Here is a 22,433-nt window from a genome sequence, read left to right on the forward strand (position 1 = left end):
GTTGTCGTTGAGTTTGTAAGCTTTGGTCTGTTCAGGGTTTTTTTGGAAGTGTGTTGTCTCATTGGTGGGGAGCAATTTTAATCAACGGAGATGATGAATGATAATCTGCAACGATGAGAATCAAGCATAGATTTGTTTACTTCATGAACCAGTCTGGACAGCGGTTGAAGTGTTTGACTGTAGAGACCCACATTTAAATATTGTCTTGGTTCTGAAGCTCACAGAGTGATTTTTGGGCCAGTAGCTCTCTCTCAGCGGAACTCAATACACAAGATTGTTGCGTGGATAGACTGAAGGAGCCTATATGCCAGGGGTGGCCAAACTTGCTTAATGTAAGAGCCACATAGAATAAACGTCAGATGTGTGAGAACCGCAAGATATGATTCATTGAAGTGACTTCAGATGAAGAGGCAGGTTTGGAGGAGTATCTTGAAAGTGACATTACAGGAAGGGGTGGGGTTTTGGTGCAATAAGCTGGAAGTGACATCATCGGAAGGGGTGGAGCTTGGGAACAACCATCACCTGACCTTTGACTTGGAAGTGACATCACAAATTTAATTTAATTTAATTAATTGGATTTATACTCCATCCTCCCCACATCAGCGGGCTCAACATTTTTATTAAAAATATGAAAGTCATGGAAAGAAAGAAGGAAGGAAGGAAGGAAAAGGGAAGGACAGAAAAAAGAAGGAAAGGGAGGGAAAGACATGGAAAGAAAGAAGGAAAAGGAGGGAAGGGAGGGAAATAAACTAAACTAAACTAAAATATATGGCCACGTTGATACTCAAGAGACCTCTGGGAGCTGCACAATATGTTTAGAAAAGTCGCATGTGGCTCCCGAACTGCAGCTTGGCCACCCCTGATATATGTTGTCCAGGACTCCTCAGATGATAAAAACTGTAGTGGTTTACAACCTGAGCAACAAGAAAATCTTGAATCTCAAAGAAGATACCCATCTTGCATTTGTGGCAATATGCAGCTTCATTTCGATTGAACTGATTAATCAGTTAAAAGGACAGTAAAGGGATCAGTATACCAAAAAACCTTTTAACAGTTGACAAGTCCTAATGATACAATAACTATTCAAGCTTCTCTAATATTTTTGGATGGTCCGACCCTATGGGTTACAGTTCAGGGGGTGGGGGTGGGGAGAACGGCGTAAACGCAGGGCGGTTTATCCTAGAGCCACATTGTGCTTAATGTGCAAAAGGGAGAAGGGCACTTTTTAGGTCAGTGGACATTCTGGGTAAGGTAATTTTTACATATGTGTTTTAGCCCTTTTGAAGCAGGAATTGTTTTCAGCATTGAGTGTCGCTCCTGGGGTACGGGCGGTACAAGCAATAGCCTTCCACTTCTCCCAACTCTGCCTCCATTTATTGGGCAGCTGTAACCTGTTCTGACATTCAGGGCCAGAGGGGAGATGGCACTGATTTCTGTCCAGGAGACTTCTCTCTCTCTCTCTAGGAGGCTCTGTAGCTCAGTTGGTGGCACATCTGCTTGGCGTGCAGAAATTCCTAGGTTCAGTCCCCGGCATCTCCAGTTATGAAAGCATCTGGCCATATGTGATGTGAAGGACTTCTTTCTAAGCCTCTGGACAGCTGTTGCTAGCTCGAGTAGGCAAGATCAACCTTGATGGCCCAGTGTCTGATTTAGTGGAAGGTTCATGTACGTCTAGGAGATTTTTTTGGCTGCCTCTCCAGAGACTTGCCCAAGGCAGCTAACAAAGTAAAAACAAACACTGAAAAACATAAAACATAACAACTACATTTGATTTATATACTGCCCTTCAGGACAACTTAACACCCACTCAGAGAAGTTTACAAAATATGTTATTTGTATCCCCACAACAATCACCCTGTGAGGTGAGTGGGACTGAAAGAGCTCTGAGAGAGCTGTGACTGACCCAAGGTCACCCAGCTGGCTTCAGGTGGAAGAGTGGGGAATCAAACCCAGCTCTCCAAATTAGAGTCCCATCGCTCTTAACCACTACACCATAAAGACTAGCAATAACATTGTTTATCAGACCCCCATGAAGGGGTATCAATGGCACAGAGGAGAAATTAAAATAGTAGTCATAAAAAACATCAGTGTGTGGCTCAGATAACAGCTGGCTGAAAAAGGACACGGAAAAAAATGTTCATTAAAAGCTTGGGTGTAAAGAAATGTTCTGTCCTGGCACCTTCATGAGGGTAAGTACCAGGCGGGCCTGAAGAGGAAGGCCATTGTAAAGCCATGTCTCTAGTTGCAACTTGCCTGCATTGTCGAAAACTTCCCGTTGTGAAAAGTCACAACTGAGGCAAAGCATAAAAATGGCGCTTAACTGATTGTAAATAAAACAAGCTAGGTAAATTTCCTCTCATACAGGCGCCCAAATTTTCCGCTTCAGGATTTTATGTGTACTTAGGGTTGAGTAGACATCTTTCCTCAGCTCCTTCTTCCCTCCTCGCCCTTTAGCTGACTCTCAACTGCTTTCAGCAATGCTTGCCTCATGAAACATGCAAAGTCTTAAATTAGGCCATTTTGCTTTTTGAAAGTGGTAGTATGGTTGCCAACCTCCGAGTGAAGCCTGGAGACCTCTCAGCAGGGCTCATTTTGAGGGGGAACGTGCCGGAACACTGTTCCGGCGGAACCTCTGAAAAGAGATCACGTGGGTGGTGGCCCCGCCCATGTGATTCCTTTTCCTCCCCTTAGCAGGCAGCGGCAGCATCAGGAGCACCCCATCACCACCCAGAGCAGGCCCCACAGCCAGCCACCACCGCTGCGACTTGCACGGGTATTCCTACAGGCCCGCAAGCGGTGGTGAGTATACCCCCCCTCCTCAGTATCTTTGCTGGCTTTGAGCTCTAATCTGTCTAGAAAAGCAGTCCTGATTGGCTTGGACCCAGCAGCCCTGTTTGATATGGGACTCAACAAAGCAAAAGCTTTAATAACCCAAAGATTAATTAATATAGAGTCCCCAAATGATGAGGCAATACTCCCTCTAAGTTATAAGAGCCTTAAAAAAGGACTGAGTTACACCACATCCCCATATCTTCCGGATTTTACAAACGAAAGATGTAGATGGGCCTTCTCTAGAGCACGATTTGATGCATTCCCCTCTGCAGTTTTGTATGGGAGATTCTCTCACCTGCCTTTGCAACAGCGTTGTTGTCCCGTTGTTCGAATAAAATGGTTGAAAATATCACACACATACTTTTGCATTGCGAATTCTATCAAGAAGATAGGATACAACTAATTATTCCACTACTTTACAGATTCAAACCATTACAGTATTATATGAATTTTAGTCCTGAAACCCTTCGGGTATATCTTTTAGAGGATAGTCAGAGAACTGTATCTTATGCAGTTGCAAAATTCTGTGTGACAGTACTCAGGAAACGGAATCACTTAACAAAGGAAATGTCAGTTGCTGGGAAGTGAATTAATGAAGTGAGTATTATATATATATATATATATATATATATATATATATATATATATATATAATCATCGTTTATGTATTTGTCCATTTTAAGTATTTAAAAACCATTCTTTTTTATCTGTACTTAACTTGGCTGGTCTTGCGACCGTAATAAATGATTGATTGATTGGTTATTGTATGTTCTCCCTCCCCAGATGTAAAGTGTCCACTTGCAGCATTTATTTTTAAAAATCTGTGTTTTGCTGGTATCACTTCCAGTGATGTCAAGGGGCGTGGCATATGCTAATGAGTTATGCTAATGAGTTCCTGCAGCTTTTTCTACAAAATGAGCCCTGCCTGTCAGGATTACAACTGACATCCAAACTACAGAGATCAGTTCCCCAAAGAAAATGGCAACTGTAGAGGATGGATTCCGTGGCATTATACCGGCTGTGATCCCTCCCCTCACCGCCCTCCGGATCCACCCCTAGAGTCCCCAGGAATTTCCCCACCCTGAGTTGGCAACACTGGGTAGTAGGGGTGTTGATTCATTTCCAGAATCTTATTTTTCCACATACCTGAAGAGTGCCCTGAGGGTGTAGAAGCTCCTTCCTTACCATATAGGTGGCCTGAGTTTGCTACCTTTGTGATCCGTGTGAGCCACCAGTTTTACTATTGAATGTGAGAATTATCTATTGTATAAAAATTATATGATTAAACATAAAGATAGAACGGGTTGTTGAGAGAGAACGAGTTCTAGAAAACCACAGAGGAATTGCACGTGTCTTAGGCATTTCTGATGTAAGGCTCCCAAATCTTATTACACGGGGCCCGTGCTTGCACCAACTGGGGCGTGCATGTATTCAGAAACGAGGGACAGCATGGCATAGTGGGTAGAACTTTGGTCTCAAACCATGCAAACATGGGATCAAATTCCTCCTTGGCCACAAAATGGAAGGACAGCCTTGGGCAAGACTTTTGTCCCTCCCTTGGAACTCCCTTGCTGAGTTGTTGTGAAGATTCAATAGAAGTTAGTCCACTTATACCGGTTGGGCTGTCTTGCAAGGGCAGGGTGAAAATATATATACCGCCCCCGCCCTCCATGTTCTAATAATGGTTCGTTTCTGAGTAGTGGTGTTGGTGGAGGACATGGGCAAGGGACAGAGTTAGTCTTTAGACCTGTAATGCACACTGGTAATTTGCCCCAGCTGCAATTTGCCCACCAGTAATTTGCCCTGCAAGAACTGCAGAGTTCTTGCAGGGGTGTCCAAGGTCCTTATTCGCATCTCTTCTCAATACAAGCTTCTTGGAGGCAGCCCAAATAGGAGTTCTTTGCTCCAGAACCAGAGCCAGTTTGGTGTAGTGGTTAAGAGCGGCAGGACTCTTAATCTGGAGAGCCAGGTTTGATTCCCCACTCCTCCGCTTGAAGCCAGCTGGGTGACCTTGGGTCAGTCACAGCTCTTTCAGAGCTCTCTCAGCCCCACCCACCTCACAGGGTGTTTGTTGTTGTGGGGATAATAACGACATACTTTGCAAACCAATCTGAGTGTGGCATTAAGTCATCCTGATGGGCAGCATATAAATCGAATGTTGTTGTTGTTGTTGTTGTTATGGATTGGCACCAACACGTCTTCTTGTAGGGGACAGTTTCTGGAGTGTGGGGCTGTGCGATTTGGGGTGATCCAAAGATTGTTTTGGGGGGCAGCTTCCCCCCTTTCTGCCTATGTATGCCCTGTCCTAGGGGCATCCCACTTTGGACCATGTTAGCACAGGAACTGGTCTTTGGAGCAGGAAGCAGCATAAGTCAACCTGTAGGGCAGAGGGCAACATCTGACAGAGAGCTGTGGTTCTCGAAAGCTTATGCTACAATTAACTTGGTTAGTCTTAAAGGTGCTACTGGACTCTTTGCTGTTTTGCAACTACAGACTAACACAGCAATCTCCTCTGAGTCTTTGGATTGGCACTTGTTCATATCTTGTTGTAGGGGATAGTCTCTGGAGTGTGGGGCTGTGTGATTTGGAGTGATCCAAAGAGAGCCAGTTTGGTGTAGTGGTTAAGAGTGGCAGGACTCTAATCTGGAGAGCCGGGCTTGATTCCTCACTCCTCTGCTTGAAGCCAGCTGGGTGATCTTGGGTCACTCACAGCTCTTTTAGAGCTCTCTCAGCCCCACCCACCTCACACGGTGATTGTTGTGGGGATTAAAATAACACACTTTGTAAACCGCTTTGAGTGGGTGTTAAGTTGTCCTGAAGGCAGTATATAAATCAAATGTTGTTGTTGTTGTTGTTGTTGTTTTGGGGTACAGCTTCCCCCCTTTCTACCTGTCCATTTTTCCTAAGGACGCCCTACTTTAAAACAGCATAAGAACTGGGCTTTAGAGCAGAACGTAGCATAGGTCTACTTGGAGGGCAGAATCCCCTGAACACAGAGATGTGTATGGTATGTGCTCCTCCAAGCCTTATTTTGGGGTGCAGAGCTTTTCAATTTTCTTCCATATTTGTCTTTGAATTTGTGAATAAGGAACTGGGAACCAACTTCAGCTTCGTAATCTCTCTATACATGCTCCTCGCTTCTCGCTCATATTAAACAATGCATTTGGAGAACCTGGGTTTTGTTTTTTTAAAGCTTGGCCTGGCGAGAACTTCTCGAACTTTTCTTCGAAAGAAAAAAAAATCTAACATGGGTTTTTCTAGGTAATCAGCCACCAGCAAAGGGAGACGTGGCCATTGCTGTTGCCCCAGTGAACACCACCGTGACGGTTGGGGAAAGCGCCGTGCTGGAGTGCATGGCCTCCGCGGATCCCACGCCGTTTGTCTCCTGGATACGGGAGGGTAAATGAAGATAACCATCTTTTTGATGCCGAGAGGCGGCTCATGGGCCCTTTATTTTTAAATCCTATTCAAAAGGGAGAGCGCTCTGGGGAGGCTTTATAAGCTGCAACAGAATAAACGTAGGCTGCGCCTGTGCTGGTTAGAGCGGGCGTCTAAGCCAGGCCGGCCAATTAAATCTCAAGCGATACAAAGCATGCAATTTATTTTGCGTTGTTTGATCTGTAAAAGATACGAAATTCTAGTTACTGGATGCCTTTTGATCTAAAATTAGTCACAGCTCCGTATTGAATGACACCCTAGCTTGAAAGGTCAGGCGGTATAGGTTGGGTTTTTGACAGCCCTTTGTAGGGGGCTTCCACAGGGCCGGTGGGAATTCTGACACATCTGTTGATGCTTTGTAAAAATAACTTATGGGTTATCTTTAGGATTGTATGGGGTGGGATAAAGATCATTGAAGTCGCAGGGTCAAGAAGGGGAGAGAATGGGACAGTTTTAAATAAACGTGGAGTTTCCCAGTTGGAGTAAAGATGGCATTTGAAAGTAATCGAAGGATTAAAATCGGCACAGAATTTATGGTAGGCATATGGACCAAATTATAGGTTAGAAGATGCTTGTCATGAAACTAGAATCTTTGCTTGTACAGTGAGCCAGAAACGGCCTTCTGTGCAAAGAAGTTTGCTGTTATAGACTCCCTCCCTTTTGTATATTATAATTTTGTGCATGAGCATACATCCGCTGATCTTTGTAAATTCTGAACTGTCCCCTGATTAATTAGGGGACACATCTGTGCAGTCTTAGCTTGGCTGCATCACCCATTACACAGGAGGTGACTGTACAATCGTGGTCCTTCATTCCAGCAGGAAGTATCATGAGCCAGAGAGAGCTAAAATAATTATCATATTTTAAATACTATCGATCACTTCTAAGATTGCTGTGCATTGTTTGCCAGTATCGGTATCCACTTTTGGAGTTTGATTTTTTTTTTAAAATTTGCAGATGGGAATCCCGTTTCCACTGATGTGATCGTGTTGGGACGGACCAATCTCTTGATTCCTCATGCCCAGCCCCATCACTCGGGAGTGTACGTTTGCCGTGCTAATAAACCCCAGACCAGGGAATTCGTGACTGCTGCAGCTGAGCTCCGAGTCCTTGGTGAGAACAGAGAACCGGGACCTTCTATGAAATTGTCCGGTTGCTTTTGTGTTGCCTGTGTGATAGACAGCCTGGGGTGTCTGTGAGAATCACGTTTTTCCCCCTAGCGTGCATGCAGCCTTCCCCTCCTGTCCCCAGAGGCAGTGGCGTATAGTGGTTAGAGTGTTAAACTAGGACCCATACCCAAATTCCCACTCTGCTGGGAGGATCTTGGGCCAGTCAATCTTTTGCAGCCTAATGCTACCTCACAGGGTTGTGGTGAGGGCAAAGGAGGGGACACTGTAAACTGCATTGTGTCACCATTCGGCAGGGTATAAAATAAATAAATAAATAAATAAATAGCCAGGATCCCGTGTCTGTTCCAGAAGCAAATGATGTCATTTCCCACAATATTAAGAGACGGAGATGTGTTGCTGTGGCCTAAAGGTTTGGGCTAAGATTTGCCAATCGAGCCATGTATTTAATCTCTCTACTGCCACATGGTATAAAACCATCAAAAAAGACCACATTAGAGCCCATTATCTGACTGATATCACAGTCTATAAGCTTAGGGTAGCATTTACGTCATTACGCTTCCAGCCTATGCCAACTGAGATGCTACTCGGGCGATTAAAAAAAAAATCCATCGATCAGCGGATATGTATCTGTGGAACCTCAGTTGAGGACTTACCACACTATGGCTGATTCCGCACACGTTGGATAATGCACTTTCAATGCACTTTATCAATCGTTTGAGGTGGATTTTTTGTTCCACGCACGAAAAAATCCATTCCAAATGATCTGTAAAGAGGATTGGAAGTGCATTATCCAACGTGTGCGGAATCGGCCTATGTTTTAAATTGTCCCTTATACCAGGAACCAGGGGGGAAATTTCTCGCGAATATTTTATCTAGTCTCCATCTTCTGTCTGACTTTGATAAATTAAATTTTATTCTTTCAGACACAGATCCTTTTATTTCGAATAGGATGGCCCTCTGTGCCCTGGCTGCTAGGAAAATAAGGGCAAATGTGGTAGCCAGGAGAGTAAACACCTGACATAGATTAGAAACCGTTCGGTTTTAATGTTTTAATTTAGGCAAAATGCATTTTACAGTAATTTTATTTAGATGTATGAAACTATATCTGTATTCTAGTATTTTTGTTCTGTTTTTAATGAATGACTTTAGATTGTGAAGGCTTATGGCCACATACAATAAATTTGTCTCTCTTGATACCTATATATCTCTACCGGTCCTGTTTTATGAGTTTGGGCAAGGGGTTTGGCCTAGGCTAGGTGGACAGTTGATGGCCTTTCTGACTGTGTGCTCTGTGCACAGGAGAAGGCTCCGCTTTCCCCCCGAATGCAAATGTATTTCTTCTTTCCCGTAGCTCCCCCATCCATCTCCCAAGCACCCGAAACCATTTCTCGGACCCGAGCCAGCACCGCCAGGTTTGTCTGCAAAGCAGAGGGAGAGCCAACTCCCAGCATCCACTGGATGAAGAACGGGGAGCCCCTCTTGTCCAACGGGCGGGTGAAGGCGCAGAGCAGCGGCACCCTGGTGATCAATCAGATCGGGTTGGACGACTCTGGCTACTACCAGTGCGTGGCGAAAAACCATCTGGGCACGGCGTGTGCCACTGCCCGGCTGATGGTGATCGTGCGGGAAGGTCTGCCCAGCGCTCCTAAAGGGGTGACAGCTAGTTCGCTCTCGAGCACAACAGTCTTCGTATCCTGGGAACGTCCGGAATTCAACAGCGAACAGATAATCGGGTTCTCGCTTCATTACCAGAAAGCTTTGGGTAGGTGCTGTGTGTGTTCGTATGAATCCTATCTGAAATCTTTTGTGCGTGTGCTTTTTAAAAGCACTGATGAGAGGTGTAACACCCTAGAGATTTGTTCCTAAAGTCATGAATGTGTGTTGAAAAACATGAATAGCCTTTTAGCCTATTGATCAGGCGGACTGATTTAACAAGGGCCTTTAATTAACCGGGCAGCAGATGGTGTAGTGTTGAGTGCCAGACTGATGTTTGAATCTCCACTTCGCCATGGAAGCTTGCTGGGAGATCTTGGGCCAGTCACATGCTCTCAGCCCAACTCAACCTACCTTGCAGGGTTGTTGTGGCAATAAAATCCAAGAGAGGAGAACAATGTAAGCGGCTTTGGATCCCCATTGGGGCAGGGATATAAATGCTTTGGTAAATAAGTACCCAAACAACAGAGGTGACAAATACCTCCCTAGGAGAGCTTGCTGCTTTTCTCATGCCAGAAGGGAACAGCTTCCTACAATATAAACAGAAATACGAATTGTAAAGAATAAAGATCTTTTGTAATTTGTATTATTGAACATAACTGTAACTTGTATGCAGATATAAGATGACACCCCCCCCCCTCTTTTGGCATACCTGTGAAAAAACCTAGTCTTGCATTTGAGTAAATACTGTAATTTTAATTGTTTTTAATTATGGAGGGGGAGGGAATTAAATTCTCCTCGGAAGGAAGTCTCCATTTTACCCTTGGTGATGTATGGCTTTTCTTCTTTTTAACTGTTTTGTGGGACAAAACAGTTTATAACCCATATACCGATTTGTGCTCTAGAACGGCAGGTGAATTAAACAAAAAATGGACTGCCCATTCTGTTCTCCTGGTCAGAAAAGTGGATTTAAAATTCCTCTTTAAGCACTAAAAGATTGATTCAAAGGTGTGCTGATTTAGCTGCCTTCACATACATTGGGTCCTGTACTTTCAGACCACTTTAGCGATTGTTCGCAAGTGAATTTTCTTCTGTGATCCAGGAAAATACGCTTGCAAAACGATTGCTGAAGTGCGTCAAAAGTGCATTATCCAATATGTGTGAAAGCAGCCCTAGATGAGGTAGACCTTTTTGCGAGCTTCTTTTCTAGAAGCTAGTTTGAAAAAAGGACAAAACGTTTTTCTTTTTTTTGTCTGACAGCGTTGTGTACCCTCTGTAGGCACCAACAACGTGGAGTTCCAGTTTGCGGTGAATAACGACACGACAGAATATCAGGTCAAGGACTTGGAGCCCGATACTAACTACGTTTTCTATGTGGTGGCCTATTCGCAGCTGGGAGCCAGCAGAACTTCCTCTTCCATCATCGTTCGGACTCTGGAGGATGGTTTGTAGGATAGGGGTGAAGAAACATCTCCAAATGCTTCCTGTTTACACTTCTCTGCCTCAGGTGGAATGAGCATAGAGTTCCATTACAGCAGGGCTTTTTTTCTGGGAAAAGAGGTGGTGGAACTCAGTGGGTTGCTCTCAGGGAAAATGGTCACATGGCTGGTGGCCCCGACCCCTGATCTCCAGACAGAGGGGAGTTTAGATTGCCCTCCGCGCTGCTTGGCAGCACGGAGGGCAATCTACACTCCCCTCTGTCTGGAGATCAGGGGGCGGGGCCACCAGCTACGTGACCATTTTCAAGAGGTTCCGGAACTCCGTTCCACCGTGTTCCAGCTGAAAAAAAGCCCTGCATTACAGTATGGGGTGGGAATGCAACCAGAAGTATTGTGAAGTTGGGAGGGTTTGGTACCCCTTGTTTGCATTTGTAGCTAGATGAAGCAAACACCACTTGCTTTTGGTTTTCCTGAGCCTGATGACTGAGGAGCGAGAGGGTTGGCCAGTCAGGAGGACTGAAGTTTATGAAATGGGTATCCTTTGCACAATGCAAAATTAACCATTGGAACTCTGTGCAGTGGGATGTTACCAGCTGCAAACATGGCTTGGATCTAGTGATGTGCAAGTGGAGACATGAAGGGGCTTAGCGCAGTTGCACTTGCAAAAAATCTTATGTAACACTTAGCGCTTTCCTCTTTTTATATTATAGCACCCAGAAATTGGTTGCACAAAATCTTGAGCAAGTGGAAACCAATACAAGTGGAGATGCAATAAGCTACTTAGTTCAAGCTGCTACTGCATTCTTTTTCTTGCAGTTTTGCTTTTGCAAGAGCTGTAGCACACATGGAAGTTCTGTGCTGGATCCAACCCTCCTCCCTATATATGTAAAAATAAGGGTTTTTTTTAAAGTTCAAGGTCCCTCTTTTTCTACTCCATTTAATACCTAATACCTTACTGTTTAACTTCCATGTTTGGAGGCTAATGGATGCCAGTGAGGAATACCATTTTGCCCAGATTTAATTAATTAATTAATTTCATTTATAGTCTGCCTTTCTCACTGAGACTCAAGGCAGATTACATAGCATGAGATTAGTACAGTCAATATCAAGGCCATTTCAATGAAAATTCCATAGGGTATATAAATGCAAATTTATGAAGACATAGCATCAGCAAAAATCCAATACAGAGTTGGAGAAACGCTGAAACAGAGCACAAGCCATTCTAAGACTGACATTAAACAACATAGAACTACCCAGTAGGATCATATTTAAAGCAACAGATAGTACATAGTAGCACATATTTGAAGCCACAGGTAGGACATAAGGCTACAGGCAGTACATAGTGGTGAAGTCTATGGCTCCTATCTCTTTAGTGAAGCATCCCTTTGAGACCGCCTCCATACGGTAGAGCCCTCCAATCTAAGTAAAAAGCCCTCTTGAATAATTCAGTTTTACATTGTTTGTGGAAAGCCAGGAAAATGGGAGCTTTCTTTTCAGAGCAGAACCACAAGTGACAAAAGGCACAGATTGGACACTTGTCAGCTTCCCTCAAGTTTTGGCGGGAAATGTAGGCAGCTTGGCGGAATGTTGGACAAGCGACAGTTGAAAAGTCCATTGGACAGCAGTTGGAGAGCCAAGCTGCAAGACCAGGACGCCTACATTTCCCATCAAAACTTGAGGGAAGCTGACTAGTGTCCAACCTGTGCCTTTTGTCACTTGTGGTTCTGCTCTCAGATAGGGCATTCCATAAAGTAGGGGCTACCACCGAGAATGCATGTGTACAGGCAGTTGTTGATTTTGCCCCTGTGCAGGGTGGCACCTGCAGGAGAGGTATCTGGCTGGCCTCTGCACCACTATCGTAACCCAGATTACATTTAGGGAAGGGTCTATGAGAAAACATGAACATCTTCTAGGTTGTTTGAACCCAAGCTCAGCTCCACAGGTGTTTGAACTCTGCCCCCCCCCCCGGTCCGGGTTTTCCTGTGTACGTGCAAAAAGTGACTTGATCTCCCCAGTTACTAAGTAATGTACATTGGACCCCGCACAGCTGGGCCAACTTGTAAACAAACAAGCCAAATGCACTCCTCTCCCCCACCTAGCAATGTTAAGTCCTCATTGGGGGATTCCTTTTGCTCAGGATTGCAAACGTGTGAATTGTTAAGCCCCTATCAGACTCTGACCCATGGCTGTGTGGTGGGCCAGGAGTTGCCCAGGAAGGCAGCGACAGCGACACTTCCGTTTTCAGCAGCACTTCGGTTTTCAGCCAGCGATATCCGCACTGTTTTAGGGAACCCCTTTCATGTGAATGGAGAGCAGTTGGCATTTCTCTCTCCGAGAAATGTAGACCAGCTGAGATTACAGAATGTCTCCCAACTCCTGGTCAATGAAACCCTGTGGGTTCAAATGTTCTTTGTACAGCCAAACAAGTTGGTGTTTTGCTCCCGTCTTTCCTTCCCGATGAGGTAGGGTCACTTGTTTTCCTGTCTTGTCTGTCAGTTCCAGGCGCAGCGCCTCAGCTGTCCCTGTCGAGTACCACGCCGACAGACATCAAGGTGACGTGGCTGCCTCTCCCTCCCGAACTGAGTAATGGAAGGATCACCAAATACAAAATCGACTATGCCCCACTCAAAGAAGGTGCGGAAGAGCATGATCTGCCAGAGGGATGGGGCTTCACATGCCTCCTAACCCTTACTCTTTTAGTATAGTGTCTTTTTTAAAAAAGTTAACCCTTCCTTCCCTGGTGGTGGTGGTAGAAACTGCTGTTAGCAGGATTAAAAAGAGGTCGCCAGTCCTGTTATCTGTGCCTACTTCGTACCTCTGTAGGCTCCGCACAATGTTGTACTTTAGAATTCTACTTGCAGAACCTGTGACCCACTGGGATAGATTACAGGGACTTAGCACATCTGAAAGCTGTTGGGCTTTGTTTCCTCCTAACAGATCTGATTTCCTCTAATGAAGTGGGTGCAAATGAAACACAGTTCACTCTTTTTGGCTTGCACCCGAACAAAGTCTACAAAGTGCGCATTGCGGCAAGCACGAGCTTGGGCTACGGGGCCCCTTCTGAGTGGACGCAGCATCGTACCCCAGACAGAGACAACCAAACGCATGGTAGGTCACCTCCCATTTTACCTGAGCTTACTTCCAAGGAGGAGAAACACTGGGGCTTGTGTGATGTGGATAGTTCTGACCAGGGCTTTTTTCCTTAGAAAAGAGGTGGTGGAACTCAGTGGTGGAACTCAGAACCGCACAATGACGTCACTTTGGGTCAGCTGGAACAAGGGGGGAGTTTTTTAAAGTTTAAATTGTTCACATGGCTGGTGGCCCCGCCCCCAGATCTCCAGAAAGAGGGGACCATGTGTCCATTTTCAAGAGATGCTGGAACTCCATTCCACTGCGTTCCCACTGAAAAAAAGCCCTGGTTCTGACTCTGAGGGCCAAACTACAAGTAACGCCTGACACAGGTTGGACACTTGTCAGCTTCCCTCAAGTTTTGGTGGGAAATGTAGGCTGATTCTGCACATGTTGAATAATGCACTTTCAATGCACTTTATCAATTGTTTGAGGTGGATTTTTTGTTCCACACAGAAAAAAATCCGTTCCAAATGATCTATAAAGAGGATTGGAAGTGCATTATCCAACATGTGCGGAATCACTCCTAGGCAGCTTGGCGGAATGTTGGACAAGTGACAGTTGAAAAGTCCATTGGACAGCAGTCGGGGAGCCAAGCTGCAAGACCAGGACGCCTACATTTCCCATCAAAACTTGAGGGAAGCTGGCAAGTGTCCAACCTGTGTCATTCGTCACTTGTAGCTTGGCCCTGAGTCAGAAGAGGTAATTAGAATCAACAAAGAGCAAATTTGTGGAAGTGGGTGAGAGGTATGAGAGGCAAGAAGCACAGGAGCAAGACAGCACTGAAATGCAGGATCATGGCCAGGAAACCAGTTTGAAGAGCAGCAGGGTAGGGTTTGAAGTAATTGGGAAGATGCCGCTGCATTTCAGATTAACTGGAGAAGCACAGTCTGTAGGGCACCCCCAGTGAGTTTTCCTGATGTCACATGCATTTCTTTTTGCTTTCTCCAGTTCCGTTTGCCCCAACCGAGTTAAAAGTCCGAGCCAAAATGGAATCTCTCTTAGTGACTTGGCAACCCCCAGCCAATCACGCCCAGATTTCAGGCTATAAGCTCTACTACAGAGAAGTGGCTCCCGAGAATGTGAGCGAGAAAAGCCCCACTGAGAGCCCCAACAACTCCCTGTGGGATGTTGGCCCAATAAAGCTGAAGAAGAAAGCCAAGCAATATGAACTGACCCACCTCGGTAAGTTTCTTGAGTGCTGCTGTTGGGGAGGTTGGCGAGAGGGACTGTGGCTCACTGGTAGAGTGTCTGCTGGGCATGCAAAAGGTCTCAAGTTCAATCCTCCACCATCTCCAGTTTTTTTTTAAAAGGATCAGATAAAACCATGGAGAGCCATTGTCGGTGTGAGCAAATAATACTGACCTTGTTGGAGTGATGATCTGATTCAGTATAATGCAGCTTCATGCCTGTTCCTGTGTGTGTGCGTGTGTGTGCATGCGTGTGCATGCATGCCCGTGGCAAAAGCACAGAAGGATCATTATCAGGTCTCTATTTATGCGGCAACCCTATCCACTAAACGCTGTGCCGAAGCAGTGTAGCTTCCCCGAATGCAGGAGATGATATACTTTTGTTTATGCGTATTTAACTCGGCCTATTGCATACACTGGATTTCTAAGAGTAATGATGTTAGGCCCAGTTCAGAAGGAGAGGTTCTGAAGATTTATGGAGAGTGGGCCACAGGGATAGCAGGCTGTTGGTAGGAGAGAGGAAGTCACCAGGCACCAATTCCTGCTGTGCGTGTTAATGAAACTGCAATGAACTGGAATCTGATTCCAAACATGTGAAGTTGCCATATGCTGAGTCAGGCTTTTGCTGCATCATGGTCACTGTTGTCTACTCTGACTAGCAGCAGTTCTCCCAAGGCCACGGGTGAGGGTCTTCACATTCTCTATTACCTGGCCCCTTTAACCGGAGGTGCCAGGGATTGAACCTGGGACCTTCTGCGTGCCGGGCAGGTGCTCTGCCCCAGACCGACAACCTTCCTCCCTAAATGAAACTGCTTTCTACTGATCAGAGCGTTAGTCGCTCAAGGCCAATGTTGTTTATGTCTCTTGGGGATGGCAGGCAGAGGTCTTTCTCCATCACTTTTAGCTGCAGATTTTGGGGATTGAACCTGAGACCGCCTGCGTGCCAAGCAGATGCTCTACCACTGAGCCATGGCTCCATCCCTACAGTTTGAGGGTATGGTATGCTATTTATTAGAAACAGACAAGTTGAAACTTGCATTGAAAACAGTAGGAGAGCATGTTGGTAGCAACCTAGCAACTAGAGAGGGATTTCTTCCTTGCACCTCTGGAACGGACCCCAGACTGGTTTGACTTCTTGCTTCCTACCTGGAATGGGAAAATGATTGGGGTTGGGGGAGTTTGTCCTCAAATCCCTCTTCTAGACCCCCAGACAAAGCTGAGATTGTGCTGCCCCAGACGCACCCCTTGCTGGCTCTGTTTAGTGCCATGCCCCGCTCCGTTTTGCTCTGGGGTTCTTTAGGGCCAGCAACCCAGTAGCTAGAATGCAATTTCTCTTCCAATGCACGTTGTAGAGCAGAAGGAACCTCTTCTTGGTGCTTTTCTGGTGGGGTGGGGGGTGATTGGCAAAGCTAGTCCTCCCTTCCCCAAGGCAAATGAAGCAAGCGGGGATAATGTTAGCATCATTAAAGGCATTCAATTGTAGCTGCTGAAGGAGCTGCTGATTCTTCTTCACAGCAGGGGATGAATAGACACATCCCTAATTAGCAGCAAAGCTTCATCAATGAAGTGTGGCTGATGGCAAGGCGGGGAGGGGGGAGGCAATCATTTGGGAACAAGTAACTGGTGTCCAGGGAGAGAATCGCTCCATTTTCCTTCTATTTGTAAACTTTTAAGTTGTTGAAGCCATTCCCTTGAATAAATGGACCCTTTAAACAGAGGACTAAGAATGTCTCCCACTGAGACGGAGAAAGGAGAGAGGAGAAAGAGCTTTGGAATTGGACATTCTGGCTGTCCTTGGGCAGCGTCATCAACGGGGTGCTGGGGCTGGCAAGGGGGATCCGCTCTTCCCAAGCTTCCTTCTGGTTTCTTTTGTCATGCGGTTTGTATGGAGTTGCCTTCCGTGGTGCAACAGGATTGTGCAATTGTTTCATAGGTTTTTTTTTTAAGTTTGCCCTATTTCCAAAGTGTCAAGGCTAGTTTTGGTTGGCAGCGTAGAATCAAAAATGCTTAAAAGGCCCTGCTTTGGGGGTTCTTCCACTCAAGAGCCGAGGTAGGTAGGAGTGTGGAGCCAACTGTTCTCAGCGATTGCTCCACAGCCATAGCATGCCAAAGGTTGTTGGCCTGACTCCATCTCTCTGCATTTTTAGGAAACTTGCAAAAACTTACCTGGCTCTTGATTTTAGCAGGAATAGGAGAATTTCAGGTGGCTGCTTTTTGTTGGTAGCTATGCAGTTTAATTCTTTTCTCATTTTGTTTCTTTGAAAAATATAAATATTTAATTCCATGAATTAATCCTGAAATCCACTGCCCCCAAGGCCTCGTGTTGGTCCCTGGCTTAGGTGCATGGCAGAGCATTGGTCGATCATGAAATGTTCATGTTCAGAGGAAATATGTTTCCAAATCCCAGAAGGCTGTGGCTTTCGTACCCAGACCACACTTGTTAAGACTAGAGATGGGCAAGAACCACAAAACACCCGAACCATGAAGTTCGTGGTTCGTGAGTTTTTACGAACCAGGAACCACGAACTGGGGCATGTTTACGAACCAGTTTGTGGTTCATGGTTCTTGGGGTTTAAATGCCCCTTTCCAGCCGCTTAGCAGGGGCAGGGAAAGGGGCATTTGACAGTTTAAAAGCCCTTTCCTGCCTTGCAAGTGGCAGGTCCCTTTAAACTATCAGCTGGCAGCCGGGGATCCCCCCTTGCCGCCTGCCAGCTGATAAGTTTAAAGGGACCTGCTGCTTGCAAGCTTCAGGGCCCTTTAAACTGCCCAAACCCCAGCTCCCACTCCCACCCCCAGCCCCAGCACCACATTTACCTTGCCCTGCGGACCCACAGCGGCCTCCCCCTCCTCCTGCGAGGGGTGGGAAGGCCGTTTTTGGCCTCTTCCGCTGCTGCGTGGGCCCGCAGAGCGGTGGAAAAAGCCAAAAATGGCCTTCCCGACCCTCAAATGGCTGCCTCACAGCCATTTGAGGGGCGGGAAGGCCATTTTCAGCTTCCTCCACTGCTGTATGGCGGCCATTTGAGGGGTAGGAAGGCCATTTTCAGCCTCCTCTGTCGCCCTGCAGAGGGATCCTTCCCTGTCGCCTGCCAGCTAATAGTTTAAAGGGACCTGCCACTTGCAAGCCACAGGAAAAGTTTATATGGACATTTCTTTGGGGAAATAGCCATTTAAACTGCCCCTTTAATATGACCCAAACAAACCAGTAGACCAGTTTGTGGAAGTTCATGGAAATGAGCTTCCACGAACCACTGGTTCACAAACCGGCCTGGTTAGTGCATTTTTTTGGGGTCGTAATTCGATTCGTGCCCATCTCTAGTTAAGACACAGATGACAGAGCAAGGCAGACCTGCAACTGGATACAGCTGGACTCTTTGAAGAAAGAGTGTGCTCTTTTGCTGTCCTACTCTAACTTGTTCTTGGCTTACCTTGGACTGCTAACCTGGTCTTAAAGTCGTTGCTACTTCCTTTGCTTTCATTTCCATCCAGTTCCTGGAAGACTCTATGAGGTGAAGTTAGTGGCATTTAATAAGCATGAAGATGGCTACGCGGCAGTGTGGAAAGGCAAGACAGAGAGAGCTCCGGTCACTTCAGCCAGTAAGTGCTCATGTGTGCCGTCGCTAGTGCGTATTCACTGATAGCCAGGGCTTTTTTTCAGCGGGAATGTGCTGGAATGGAGATCCGGAACCTCTTGAAAATGGTCGCATGGCTGGTGGCCCCACCCCCTGATCTTCAGACAGAAGGGAGTTTAGATTGCTCTCCGCGCCACTGTGCAGCAGTCTATGGGAGGGAGAACTTGTGGTTGGGAGGGGATTGCAAGCATCGGGCTCTCACTGGGCGCCCCCCCTTCTCCTCCGCTGTGTGTGTGTGGGTTTCTGTAAACTTCAATTAAATGGAGAGCCAAGCTGGAAGACCAGGATGCCTACATTTCCCATCAAAACTTGAGGGAAGCTGACAAGTGTCAGGCGTCACTTGTAGCTTGGCTCTGAGGGTCTGCTCTAATTGACAGGAAGTTCTTCTTAAAGTTTAGCCAAAAACTCTTTTGATTTAATTTCAACCCATTGGTTCTGCTCCAACCTTCTGGGGCAACGGAAAACAACTCCGTGCCATCCTCTAGATGACAACCCTTCAAGTACTTGAAGATGGTTATCACATCACCTCTCAGTCACCTCCTTTACAGACTAAACATACCGAGCTCCTTCAACCTTTCCTCACAGGAATTGGTCTCCAGACCAATTAGTCTCAAGGCAACAAATAAGTTCCACACTGGAGCCAATAGTAGCTTCTTGAACATGTTTGTGCTGTTCCCCAATGAACGCAAGGACTTTGCAATGTGTAGATGGACCCCGAGTAGGTTTTCCTGATTCCAGCAATCTCCATTGCTTGTTGCCCCCTCTCAGTCGACGCGGAAGATATTAAAAGTCGCCTTATTATTCTTACAGGTTCCCAAATGTTCTCGGTGATGAATCTGAATTACTTGGGTGCCAAACTTTTTTTTAAAAAACTTAAAGTACACAATTTTTTAAACTTAAAAGTACACAATTCCTGGCACAGCATCACTGTGCCAGGAATTGGCATCTCCCCACATACAGCTAAATAGTGCCATTCATAGCACGGGTGGGCACTGGCACCTCTGATTGCTAGCGCTGTTCCAGAGGTGAGCTTCTATGCAGCTGAATCTATTTTCTGTTTTCTCTTTCCTTGATCATACATTCAGACCCCCCAGTTCGGAAGGGTCCCCCGCTGCCCCCGGCCCATGTCTATGCTGAATCCAACAGTTCCACTTCCATCTGGCTACGGTGGAAGAAACCCGATTTCACCACCGTGAAGATTGTCAATTACACTGTGCGCTTCAGCCCTTGGGGGCTCAAGAATGCCTCGCTTGTGACTTACTACACGAGGTAAGAAAACAGCGGAGAACCCGCGCGGGCTGTCCGTCACTTCATTGGTCTGCCAGACATCCGGGTGCTGTAAATGGAAACGGATTTGTTGATCGTGTGCAAATAACTGAAGCAGCCCTTGAAAAAGCATTGCAGAATAGACGGGGCTGGCAGTCTGTTGGGCGGAGCTTGTGCCGATAGCGTCCTCCGGGCTTGTCTGATATCTGCAAGAGAAAAATTCAAAGGGCTGTATGATCCTGCGGCCGATCCATTCCTCTGGACCTGGAAAGGAGAAAGCAAAAAGTTAATGAACTTGTTTGGAACCGATGGATGTTTAAAATGTGATCTGGAGTACTGTTGTGAAAATCATTTTACTATTTATTGAAAGTATTTTTGTACTATTTATAACACTATATGCACTGTTGAACTTTCCTTATACTTGTGGATACAAGGTTTGCATGTTATTGCTTGCATTTGTTAACTGTAATCCCCGGGAGGGGACACCCTCATCTTTGGTAGATTTGTTCCTGAGGGATACCCTCATTTTGGTTACAGTATGATAACAACAACCATAATAATAAAAACTGTGCTTATATACCGCTCTTCTAGACAGATTAGTGCCTCACCTAGAATGGTGAACAAGTTAGAGTTATTATTATCCCCACAATGCAACTGGCAAGGTGGAGCTGAGGAGTGGCTTCCCCAAGGCCACCTACTGGGCTCATGGCAGTAGTGGGATCCGAACCAGTAGAGTGCTGATTCGCAACTGAACCACTTAACCACTCTGCTACAGCAGCAATCAAGAATAGAACCAAGCTGAGGATACTCTGGCCTTTTCAGGGGACCAGCTGGGGAGATGAGTTCTCAGCTCATACTATATGCACTATATCATACTAGCCGCCTGCAGTCTCCAGCCCTGTGGGAAACAGAGAACTAGTGTTAGTCACATGGCCAGAGACAACACAGTATATAGCTTTCTGTAGCACTTCAGAGTGCTCCCATACAGCTGCTTGAAGCTGCCTAATACTGAGTCAGGCCATTGGTCAATAGCAGCTTAGTTTCACCTTCTGACCAGCAATGGTTCTTCAGGGTACAAGTCTGTTTCCCAAAAGAGCCAGTTTGGTGTAGTGGTTAAGAGCAGCAGGACTCTAATCTGGAGAGCCAGGTTTGATTCCTCACTCCTCTGCTTGAAGCCAGCTGGGTGATCTTGGGTCAGTCACAGCTCTCTCAGAGCTCTCTCAACCCCACCCACCTCACAGGGTGATTGTCACGAGAAGAATAATAACATGCTTTGTAAACTGCTCTGAGTGGGGGTTAAGTTGTCCTGAAGGGCGGTATATAAATCAGATATTATGTTATAAAATCCTTTGACTGGAAATGCCAGGGAATGAACTAGATGCCTTCAGCATGCAAAGCTGTCATTGGCCAGGGCCTTCTCCTATCCCTGTTGATCTTACAATACCTTTGTACAGTAGGCCAATATCATCCCCCCATATTGCAGGTATGTGGGAAGGGACAGAGAGACAACTGGTTGGCCAAGTTGCTGGACTAGGTGGAGCACTGGTTTGAGCCAGCAGGGCTCTACTTACACTCTTAATGTCTGGGCAGGTTTTGAAGCTTCATAATTTTGTGGTCCAGCTGCTGCAGCCTCTACCATTATGGCGACCAATGTTTTCTGTAACAGAACTCCACTCATCCACCTGTGGTTTCTCTAGCTCTGCAGACATCAGACTTACTAGCTCACCAGCCTTTAATTGTCCCCACCAAGCAGCCAACAAGACTCTCTTCTGGGCAGCCCATCCTCTCTAGCTTCCCAAGGCGCCTCCCATCTAGCTTTGAAGTTCTCATTAAGCTTCCACTTCTGCAGCCTGTTGGCCAGCAACAAGTATATTCGTTCATAACCTTCTCTCTCATCTACTTTGCTCCTTGTTTGTTCTTAGCTGCCGTAGCACAGTGGTTAAGTGGTTTGGCTGTGAATCAGCACTCTACTGGTTTGAATCCCACGACTGCCATGAGCTCAGTATGTGGCCTTGGCTAAGCCACCTCTCTCAGCCCCAGCTCCCCAGCTGTATTGTGAGGATAATAATAACACTAACTTGTTCACCGCTCTGGGTGAGGCACTAATCTGTCTAGAAGAGCGGTATATAAGCGCAGTTATTGTTGTTGTTTCCTGTTGTGAGAAGAAACTTGCCATAGCCCAAGCCAGGAAAATTTTCTGGAGCAATCAGCAAAGAAGATACTTTTTTTGCCTCTCAGGCCAAAAACCTATAGTTTTCTCTGGCTCTGGCACCATCTGAGAAGGAAGTGCATGCAATTTATAGGAAGCCTGGGTTGTTTTGTTTGTACCAGACCCTCTTTCAGATGTAGTGGCTTTATGGATGTCAGGAAATTCAAATCCAAGGCCCAGACCCAACAGGAATAGGAAGCAATGGTCCCGCCTCCAATGCTCCCTCAGGAAATGCTGCCTAAGCCAGATGGCAAAGAAGGAGGAGGCGTTCTCTGCTTATTCCTTGGCTCCTGAGGGGAACCAAGTGAGGGGAAAATGATACCTGCTACTAGTCCACAAGAGATCATTTCCTTGAGAAACTATTTATTGATGATATGCTGTGGAATTTGCACCCCTCTCCCCATTTTGGTGTGGTGGTTAAGAGCAGTAGGACTTTAATCTGGAAGACCGGGTTTGAATTCCCACTCCTCCCATTGAAGCCCGCTTGGGTCAGTCGCAACTTCTTAGAGCTCTCTAAG

At 46.1% G+C, this 22,433-nt stretch overlaps 1 protein-coding gene across 3 annotated transcripts in view; it reads left to right on the forward strand.

The window, feature by feature from the left end:
* Positions 1 to 22,433, forward strand: part of IGDCC4 (immunoglobulin superfamily DCC subclass member 4) — a 104,855-nt gene that overhangs the window by 53,320 nt on the left and 29,102 nt on the right. For all 3 annotated transcript variants that reach the window (XM_055002874.1, XM_055002876.1, XM_055002875.1), the window contains exons 5-13: positions 6,094 to 6,231; positions 7,228 to 7,383; positions 8,752 to 9,162; positions 10,333 to 10,497; positions 12,989 to 13,126; positions 13,430 to 13,600; positions 14,573 to 14,806; positions 18,298 to 18,405; positions 19,526 to 19,709. In XM_055002874.1, the coding sequence (XP_054858849.1) occupies positions 6,094 to 6,231; positions 7,228 to 7,383; positions 8,752 to 9,162; positions 10,333 to 10,497; positions 12,989 to 13,126; positions 13,430 to 13,600; positions 14,573 to 14,806; positions 18,298 to 18,405; positions 19,526 to 19,709 (1,705 nt within the window). The remainder of the gene's footprint in view (positions 1 to 6,093; positions 6,232 to 7,227; positions 7,384 to 8,751; positions 9,163 to 10,332; positions 10,498 to 12,988; positions 13,127 to 13,429; positions 13,601 to 14,572; positions 14,807 to 18,297; positions 18,406 to 19,525; positions 19,710 to 22,433) is intronic.

This window comes from Eublepharis macularius, chromosome 18 (genome assembly GCF_028583425.1).
Source record: "Eublepharis macularius isolate TG4126 chromosome 18, MPM_Emac_v1.0, whole genome shotgun sequence".
Taxonomy (NCBI): Eukaryota; Metazoa; Chordata; class Lepidosauria; order Squamata; family Eublepharidae; genus Eublepharis; species Eublepharis macularius.